General features: G+C 33.8%; 1 protein-coding gene across 1 annotated transcript in view; it reads right to left on the bottom strand.

The window, feature by feature from the left end:
• LOC105255586 overlaps window positions 1-2,941 on the bottom strand; it is a 29,836-nt gene extending 26,895 nt beyond the window's left edge. The window contains exons 1-2 of the mRNA XM_011264932.3: window positions 2,522-2,941; window positions 1,058-1,277 (exon numbers count right to left, since the gene is read on the bottom strand). Coding sequence (XP_011263234.1) covers window positions 1,058-1,261 — 204 coding nt within the window. The 5' untranslated portion in view covers window positions 1,262-1,277; window positions 2,522-2,941. The remainder of the gene's footprint in view (window positions 1-1,057; window positions 1,278-2,521) is intronic.
• Between the last annotated feature and the right edge of the window lie 7,928 nt (window positions 2,942-10,869).

Genomic DNA, 10,869 nt, shown 5'->3' on the forward strand with positions numbered 1-10,869 from the left:
AAGGATGTCCAGTGTTTCTAAAAAGCCAAGATTTCGAATGACAGTAAGCATGTGTTTGGCTACGGTCTGTGCAGATGGCGAAGAAAAATATGCCCTACCTAAATGCCATCCTGGGACGAAGGCCCTCAGAGAGAGAATCATGTTTCTGTCCGCGCAAAAAGAGACGCGAAACCGCACAGTACGTCATGCAGTTACACTATAGCACAGACTTTAGAAGCCGTGAGAAATTATGCGGCCGTCATTAAAACTGGTCCCAGTTGCACAAGTCATAAATATTTGAAATACTTATCTCGCAAGTCAAACAGTTATTAGTCCGATAACACATTAATTATTACAATCTTAAATTTGCAAAACATTTCCTTTAGTATTTTACAGTTATAAAATTCAAAGAAAATCTCACTATCGCATTATTTCTTATAATTATATTAATTTTTATGGTCATGCATAAAACAAAAATATGATATATTGTTAATTACAACAAATAATCATAGATTAAATATGTGATAAATTCATCAAATGCCATCATGCAGATACACACGTGATACAGCTGTTAATAAGTGCTCGGGAAACGTGTTGCTCTCGTTCTTGCTAAACCGCTTTACGTCACTCAGTGAACTGCTATAAAGCGTTTTTTATCCTATTTTACTTTATTAAACGCAGCATCGCTACTTTTTATACTCTCCCGCGTTGTTCTTAATCATCTCCCGCAGACGACACGAAACCACCCGCTCATTTTACCGCAATAATAGCTCTATCATGCGTTCATTATTATACCACATTATATATTAATTAAAATACATTTAAATATAAAAAATTCTAAATAATCTTCATTTATCAAATAACTGTGTCTTATATAAGCAATACTTTATATTGCCATATAAAATAAATAAAAAACTTGTCACGGAAATATTAATTTGGAATCGATTTTCTTTGTAACACGTAGATTGCTGGGGGGTCTGGAATCCTCTGATTTCCGGATAAATGATTTTGCGGAAGAGTTCGCCGTAAACAACAACTTTTATAAGCGGATGTGGGAAACTAATCACAAAGTACTCACCTGTTGGGGTGCGGTATCAGCCGGGGAAAAGCTCGACAGGGCGGTTAAGGGTACCAGGGAGGCGCATGAGGACGCTCTCGAGGGTGGTGGTGTGTGACCGGGGGTAGGACTTCCGCTTCCGCAACTACTCGCGCCGCCGCTGGATGAGAGGCTCACGCTATCCGCCCGTCCTCTCCACGGTGAGACCGACACGTGTTTCAACATTCCTCCTTATTCTTATCTGAAATCAGGATTCATGGATCGTTTAAATCGCATTAAATCGCAAACATTGAACTGCGAGAAAGGACATATAATTATAATTGTCTATTCGATCAATTATTTGTACGTATCAAGAATTTATCTGTACATATGTTTTTTATTTTTTTACTTATAATTATGCCCGGCTAATTTATATTGAAATTAGAAATAATCTCTTATAATAATAATAAAATTATTAGCGGACACTGACTTACAAAGACTGACTTTATAATGTAAAAAGATCATATTGACAACAATAATTTCACGATCTTTATCGCAAATTTGAATTTAAAACTACTGTGGAAGAGCATTGAAAAAAACACGAGTGAAACTGTCCATTATGAGTTTCACTTTGGTATGGATTTCCGGCAATGTATTCGTAACAGCGTTTGCTGGAAGTCGCATAGCAGAACGTTTCAATTAATCTCTTTGTGCATTTCCTCTCGCAAGGTCGTAGAAAAACTATAATTGGTCCATTCGATAAGTAGTGTCCAACGACTGTGATTGCTGGACTGAACAAATGTGGAAAGTGGTGAGAAGCCCGCTGGTAGAAAAACCGGGCGGTTACATTTTAAACGCGTCCGTGTAATTTGATGTCGGAGTGAAACCAGACGGTTGCAATATCCAAACTGACGTTTACACACGCCTACCTTTTCGAAAGCGAGGAAACCCTACATAGAGGTAAATACTAGAAATTCGCAGATGGAAGCCAGAAGCTCGCAGACACATATGCAAAATATATACATACGTTCTCGCCAAAAAGATGTTGAAATGAAACTAAATCTCTGAAGAAAAAATCTCATTCTTCGCTTTCGTTATTAATACTATTATTACCGATTATTTTATATTCCTTTAAGAAATTTTTTCTCTTAAAAAGCGAATTAATAAGTAGGAAAAATATTAATTTTTACACACACACAAATATTACTTTTAACAAAAATTCAGAAGCTGAGTTTTTCTATTCAATTTTCGAACATATATTAAATAAACTCTAATTATATATCCCATGGAATTTCTTAATTGCATGTAATCGTAATAGGAAATATTAATGCTTTCCGGATGCGTCATCAACAAATCGACGTGTTTTGATCACGTGCATCCGAAGGATATGAGCGTCGTGGGAGAAAAGAAGACTGTGCATATATACTTTTGATTTTTCGAGAAAGAGAAAGATTTTGTAAAATATCAAATACAAATGTTGTTAGTTTCTATGAGTTATATACTTACTTTGACTGAATTTTATCAGGTAGCGATCCGCGCACTCAACACGGAAATTTAAAATCGACAAATATACGACATCGAGATCATCTAAGTTCACTGTCTTACAATTAAATTAGAAAGCAATTTACGCGATAGTCACAATACACCAACGAATTCACCACAATCTCGACGGCGAGATTATACGAGGAGAGACTTCCGGCATGCATTTCGCGCGATGACATTCAGTTTCGCGCAAATCGCTCCGCACATTTCGACCGAAACGTCGTTATTCAGAGAGTCATCGAATGATCGGATGTGTAACGAGACGTCTCCTTCTTCCCCCCGAGAAGAATTTGAACAGAGTTCGAAGTCGATTTGCTTCAAACACGACGAATGCACCACGATGTGCCCTCGTCGAGCGTTCTGACGCGACTGGCGAGAACGCACGAGTAAACCAACATAGTAAGCCGCGCGCCGGCGGATGGAAGGAGGTGGAGGAAAGAGAACGACCTTCTTGTTTGTGTAACGCCGCTGTGCATTTGTGTGTCTGTATGTGCGCCGAGAAATTGCGGGGGTGACGACGATATTCGCGTTGTTCATGATGACGAGAAGGGCGTATGTCCACGGAACCAGTCGCTCCTGAGGAGGTCCAGGCCGTACTCTCAGCTCCAAGACTCTTCCTTGTCACGGCGAGAAGATAAAACGTCCCTCTAGAATATGAAGAAGAAAGATGACAATGGTAAATTGAATATCTTTATGCAAGATTTTAAATTGCAATTTTTATAATAATTTGGACATATAATATTATATAATTTTAATAATAGTCTGATTTATATTAATTATTTATATTATATTAATTATTTTATTTATATTATATAATTATTTATATTAATTATTTATATTATTTATAGGTTTATATATTTTGAATATAAACTGATACGATATTGAAAAAAATATTAATATTTTATAAAATTTTTATTATACTAAATCAGATTACACAACATCTTGGATAATTCTTTTTTTTTATATTTTGAGATTTTTTTATATATTATATTTATTGTATGTGTGTATGTGTATTTATATATTTATACATATATGCAAATTACTATTAATTGTGATCACCCAAATTACTATTAATTGTGATCACACGAAATAACTTGCGAGGATAAGGATCTCTAAGAGAAAGCGTTCGAAAGCCTGCCTTATGATTCTTTATAGTCCTTACTATAAAAATAAATTAGGATTCAGATGTTACGTGATGCACATAGCAAGTTCCGCGTTGTATTGTTGAGACAGAGTATATCGCAGAGTCTCGCATCCTTTCGTGGGGAAAGAATCCGACAGACCCCTCGGTTGTTACGGATAAGCACGTCCGGCAATTTTATTAGTAATTCCGCGCAAAAATACCCCACGGATTCGAAACTGAGGTAAGAGACATGTGTAAGAAGCTATTACGTGATGGCGGTAGCGCGTTCTCGTCAAGATAATCATCATCACAGGATCCGAGAATGTCGCGATTGCGATTTAACATCCGCCACACATGAGTCTTTCACCTGTCAGCAATCATTTTTTCGCCAACGTGCCTACTTTTTCATCTGCAATCGTGAAACGGGAAATCCCGCGAAATAATGAATGAAATACCATTTTCTCGCTCGCACGCAGTGCAGCACAAAATTGATCGATCGTTTTCTTGTGCTGTTCGTAGAAAGGTTAAATCAGATTCCGCGACAAGGCCAACTAGCTGATATTCAAGCGATCGGGCCATTCGTGGAGTTAGAGACCGCTTATCTCTTTGACTGGTTGGTGCTCGACCAACAAATCTTCGTCCCTACCTCCTCACGACGATATTTTACATACACGCCTGTACTTGCCACATTCGAAAAGAAGAGGAAAAAAAATAAAACGCGAGAGGTGCGTCCTACGTGATCGCCCGACTGCATGGGCGTCGAGTTCATGCCGAGGAAAGAGAGGTTTACGTCTCGGCGAGGGAAAAGCGAGAAACATACGTGGGAGTTGGCTCGATTCACTGAATAGTAATACGTGTGCGCTTCCCCGATTCCTTTTAATAAACTTGTTATATCGCGCGATACAGGCGCCCGTCAGGAAAAACAATGATTCGTGACCTGAGAAATTCGTCATTTCGTGGAAGCTTTATATTTATAGTCACCATTATATTCCGAGATCATTTGCATTTGCATTTACGTCAGTCTAGATGCAATCGTGCTTATTCTCGCACCGGAAGAACGAATAAATCTTCATCTTCCGGTGCGTTGCGTCTCACGATTGAATTTTCCAACCAATATAACAAATACGTTGCACTTTCCGATAGTGGTCCTTTAAAGTGATTTATTATAAAACCATCTGAAAGAAGCACTTGCCGATCAGTTCACAGGTAGGTGAATGTGTAGGTTTCGAAAGGAAGGAGCTCGCGATTAGGCACCTGGGTGGCATTCACGGTGTAGCCAAGTACAATGTGGGGTGGTCGACACATGTAATTCGAGGCCAATCTGAAATGCGTAGACGCGCCGAAAATAAGGGATGTATATGAAAGTAATAAATCTGGACTGAAATTGTACAGATTATCTAAAAGTTATCTCTCTATTAAATTTTTATTTAATGAATTCAACTTTTCCCAATTAAAATGCAAAACATGTGCAATATCACAATACTTGCTAATCTTTTATTTATCTCAATTAATTTTTTTTTAATTAAAAAATTGCTGTTGCAATTGTAAGATCATCTTTTTTAATGCATCTAACTCGTAAATGATTTTTCCGAAGACTTACGCATCGCACGCGCCGCGCTCAATTCCTCGAATTTTTTCCTTCGATTCTACTGGGGTCGAGGACCGACAGTCGTAGAAAAACATTGCTCGTATCTAACGGCGGCATGTTTGTAAGAAGCGCGAATGACTTTGGTCTCGAGACGGCATGAGAGAGTTCCACGGCTGCAGCCACGCGTACTATCGCGATTCGGTCGTGCAACACGCCTTTTGTCGCGAACACAAGGGACCTCACTGTGAAAGGTCTTTCCACCATCAGCTCTAGCTTCGTCCGCGACGATCTCGAGGAGAAAATTCAATTAACCGCGCCAAGCTAGATCGCCGCTGGTGCAGCTGCAATCAGTAGATAAGTCTCGTGAATGCACGCGTGCACGGCCGACAATGCGAAACGTGTGCGCACATATATATGTTGAGTCTCGTTAAGTCAGCACAGATTTATCGCGCGAAAGGTACGTACCTTACGACCCTCAATCTTGCGCGTCGAGCAGCTTTTGTGACGAATAATTTTCATATATCGTGAACTACCTTCTGTTGTACAAAATACGATATTTATATTCAAAATAATATTTATATTGAAGTTAATTTTGATTGATTATTTGATATAAAAATCTATAACTATCTATAAATGAAAAATTTTAGAATATCGATATCTGTTAAAAGATATAAAATCGTTTGCATATATATAATATTTGAATATTGCAAAAAATTAATCAATCTCTTTCTCTCTTTCTCTCGTGAACTTGATCGTTTTTTAATCATATTTATTTTTAACATTCAATTTTTTCAAATTTAGTTTCAATATATAATGTTTCCACATAAATTCAAGATTAAATTAAATGATTATCGTATATAAATTAAATGATTATCGTATGATTATGACGTTAAAAATGGACTCTGGAAGTATAATCATTGCAACGATGTTTCAGTGAAAAGCTGCAATCATATTTTTCATCATTTTCAACGTATGATGTAACAAAATTAAATAAATTACATAGCATTATAGTTAAGTGCCTAACGTTTACCAGTTTAGCCTATGAAATCTGCTTACAAGTACTCGCTGATAATGCTATGCAATTTATCTGCGTTACATCATTTAGATTTAAAAATAATCAAAAATACATGAGCGAAACGTTCTTCTGAAAACACTGACATTCGTTTCACGATTGTAATTTTTACTATACAATTTTCGCATCACCTGCTGTTCTTGATTTTACTATTGTATGTAATTATTTAACGAATTTTGATTTATGAGGAATTAAACGATCGACAATAGGGAAATCAGCGCATCTATGCAAATTCCACGAAGTCAATTTGTCACAGGAGAGGAAGTGTGAGAGGAGTAATCGGAACCATGGTGGTCAGTTTAACCGTGTATATCGAGCAGCGACGAGCATGACGGACTATAGTATGCGCAGGATACTATGAGACTTTAGTGGAGCGCACGATGCACGGTCCAGTCCGGTGAATCCCATGGTGTAGCGTTACTTTCCCACAGGCGAGGCTCTTCCTCTGTGTATGTGCGATTCTTCCCAGTCATGAATCTATCATGCACCTGCACACGCCGATTTGCGTGTATGAGAGTACGAAGCGAGGGGGATACGAAAAGGACATGTATCTTTTGCGAGACAAACCTGTTGTCCCTCAGTTCGCCGAAACTGAAGATGGACGTAACCGAGTGTTACCGCTTGAAAAATAATTTCCACCTTCTGGAGCCATCAATTTCGGCGATGTAGGAAGCTGGGAACGAAACGTCTCACGGAGGAAAATGAACAAACCGGAAGAGAAAAGATGGTATTACTATAACTGCAAATTTCGATGCGTGCAACGACAGCGGAATTTATATTGTTATATTGACACGTTTCGTTGAAATTTTTGGGAGAAAAAATAATTAATTGCACAAAAAGAATGCAAAAAATGTAATAATAAACACAATATAAATTTAAATATAAAATATAATTAGAATTAATAATATTGTTAAGTGTGTATATATGTAAGATAAATTAATATTAATTAATATTATTTTATAAACACAATGATTATTAATATTAAAATTATCTAAATATTACAATACATAATGCATTCTTTTATTGTGCGAATATTTTGATATAATTACGTCTTAATGAAAAATAATATCCATAGTAAAATCCATGATGACCATGGAAGAAAAAAATATGTGTTTAGAGTTCCCCTCCAAATATATGTATATACACGAAACATGAAATAGTTCTGAAAATGAGTTCTGTCACGTAAAGCGAAAGTTGAATCTTGCCACATCATGAATTGTCATTAAAATATACATCAATCATGACCAAAATGTAACTTCAATTTTTGCAAAGATTAATAGTATAATAATATATATAATAATATATAATATTTTCTATAAAAATGCATCTCGATCCTCGATATTATTCACTTTTCTTATGTCTTCTTTATATATCTCTGAAGATATGTGTAATTAATAATAAAGTCAAAATGTTGATATATTCAGATGAAAAATATTCAGATGGAAGATATAAATTATTCACATATAAAATAATAAAATAATATTTAGACAAAAGTTTAATTATGTTTTATACTAGCATTAAAATTATACTTAAAATTTATTATGTTGAAATTTCGCAAGCAATAAGAGAATTTAAAAAAATCCTTCTCTCGTTCTGTTGGGTGAGAAGAAAAATAAATATGAAAACTAATCTTATGATTTCTCACGTTGCACATGTGATAACACGAGAACTGACAAACATCAGGAGCGTTATGGAACCCGAGAATCAAATTTGTACAACAGTCGCTTATATGAAACCTTCTTCACACTGTAAATAGATATTTATCTTGTTTTCTCTAGGACATATAGAGCTCTTTTATACGAAGGATTTATCTATCATACTTTTTTTTAGTACTGAAACCAGCAAGTACATAAATAAGTGATGTATTAAGTACATGATATCATCACATTTTTTAAATATAATAGTATTATAGATAAAATATAGATAAAATATTAATAAAATATGTGTTTCATTATTTTAAAATTTAAAATAGTTTCTTAAAAAGAAAAATAATATAATAAAACGAAAACTTTACATTAACTCGACACATATATATCTCGATTATGAATCTACTTTCATATTTACAAATTTTTAAGAAGAGCGAAGTAGAACCATACATGCATCAGGTGTGCATTAGCTAAATTATATTTCCATTATGTCTTAGGGTAGGGTCTTCCGCATCTGATAAAAATAGCACAGTCATCTTAGATGTTCTCAATTATTGATTTCCGATAACTTTAAACACTAATCTCTTTTTCAAAAAAAAGAAAATATAAAGAGTATAGTCCACGCCTGTTGCATAAAAAAAAGTAACAATGTTATATGTACATATTTTTTTGGAGATACTCTTTCAAGTCACCGGATGCTATTAGATATATTCAGGCCATCACAAAAACCTAACCATCTGCATTGATTGATTTTATTACAGATGAAAAATTCTCGTCATTATTCACATCATTAGAAATTTAATTAAAGATTTTAATTAAAATTAGTCAATTGGTAATTATTGGTGTTAATATTTTTATATAAAACGTTTTTATGTAAAATATTTCGATATATATCAAGAGAGAGAGAGAGAGAGAGAGATTATTCGATCATTTTATTATTACATTATCATATAAACTTAATTAGAAAATTATTCATAAATAATATAATTATTTATTATTTTTACTAAATATATAACATAATTATATTACATAAATATACAATAATATTATATAACATAATACAATAAAACTAAATATAAATTATATCATGTGAATTGTTGAATTGTTATATCTACAATGTTATATCTATAACCAAATCTACAATGTTATATCTTACTTCTCCCTCTCTTGGTTATGCAATTGATTAATTATTTCCTATTTCGCGTTCTGACAGCGAATTGGTGATTTAGGAGTGGTTCGGCACATGTAGGTCAGCTCTTATAATCTTTAGAATGATTGACTTACATTACACGCTTCGTGAACTTTTGAATTTCTTAAGACACAGACAGCAACGAGGGATAACGAACTAGCAGATGATATCCTTAGCAGGCCGGAAAAATCATATCTTGAAGAAAATACCAAAGCGTTTTTTACTAAAATTTCAAAAATTACTTCCTATTCCTAAACAAGATTTTCTAGACAAAATTTTAAATACTGTCTTATATATTATTTTATTCTCTTAATTAATTTCAATATTATTGTTGCAATTGTATATTTATTTTAATTGTATTAATTGTATTTATTTTAATTGTATTAATTGTACATATTTTATTTTAATTGTATGTTTTTATTTTATTTTATTGCAATTTATTATATAATTATATAATTATATAATTATAAATAAGATGTGTTAACTGCACTTTTTAATATTTCAAATCATAAAAAAATGCGTAAAATAAGAAAATATATCTCTGGAAACGTATTTCAGTTTTGAGATGACAAATAAGTTATGACTAACAGTATGACAGTACGAGAAGTCATATTGTAAACTGTTCAGAGTGCCCATCGCGAAATGTTCTCAGACAATGAATGCTGCGAAACATAAATCATCTACGTATAGAAGTCTATCATTGTCAAGAGTCATATATCATGGCAGTTTATAGATTTTACAATACATATATTTCATTATACATATAGTGATTTATATAGTTTATCCGTTCTACACACACATATATTTTATACATATACATTCGTAACAAATAATACTGTAAAACATAAATATAATAAATAAAAAGATTAAGAAAGAAAATAAATCACTACTGTATTATATTTCAATAAATAAAAGATTAATAATATATTATGTAATACATTATATACTAAGATTAATAATATATTATAACATAATATATTATAATATATTATAAAAAAATAATTGAAAATTTCACTTTTAGGAATAGCTTTTAAGAGCGCATATAAAAGCTAATTTGAGTAGGCTACTAATAATTAGAAGCTCCATGGCTGAAATATTTTCGGTCGGTAGTTATTAAGGAAATGACGTTAAATTAAATAGCTTCACCGCGTGCTGTCATAGGGATGAAGAATAAGGGTGCCTTGCACGTGCAGCAAACACCACACCCTCAAAAGCCGCGCCCTTATCTAGGCGTGGCCGAACATTGCACTTTCCACCCTTATAAACGACACACGAACCATTAATCTGTATTTTCACGTGATAAAGCACATCAATATGATTATACGGAACGAGCCGCTATATGAAAGACGAAGCGATGATTTGATAGTCATGTTCGTGGAAAAAGTTGTAGCTTCATGAGAGAGAAGAAATAATAGCGGAATCGCGTATCATAGGCAGAACATGCAAAGTCATATAAATGTGTCGTATTTTGTGACATAATCAACCATAAAGCTAATTACATATGATACTTATAGCTATTTCTATCCAGATTGCATTTTGCTTTTATACACATATTACGGTAAGAACAGTGTATGGAATTTAACTGGATTTTAGCGTAAAACTCGTTCATTGATACGCTCCCATTTAATTAAACTTAGAATGTCTTGCTTGATTGCCAAGATACAGTTATATTTATTTCTTTTAATATACGCTTT

The sequence above is a fragment of the Camponotus floridanus genome, unplaced genomic scaffold (genome assembly GCF_003227725.1).
Source record: "Camponotus floridanus strain SB8 unplaced genomic scaffold, Cflo_v7.5 scaffold11, whole genome shotgun sequence".
In the NCBI taxonomy this organism is placed as follows: domain Eukaryota; kingdom Metazoa; phylum Arthropoda; class Insecta; order Hymenoptera; family Formicidae; genus Camponotus; species Camponotus floridanus.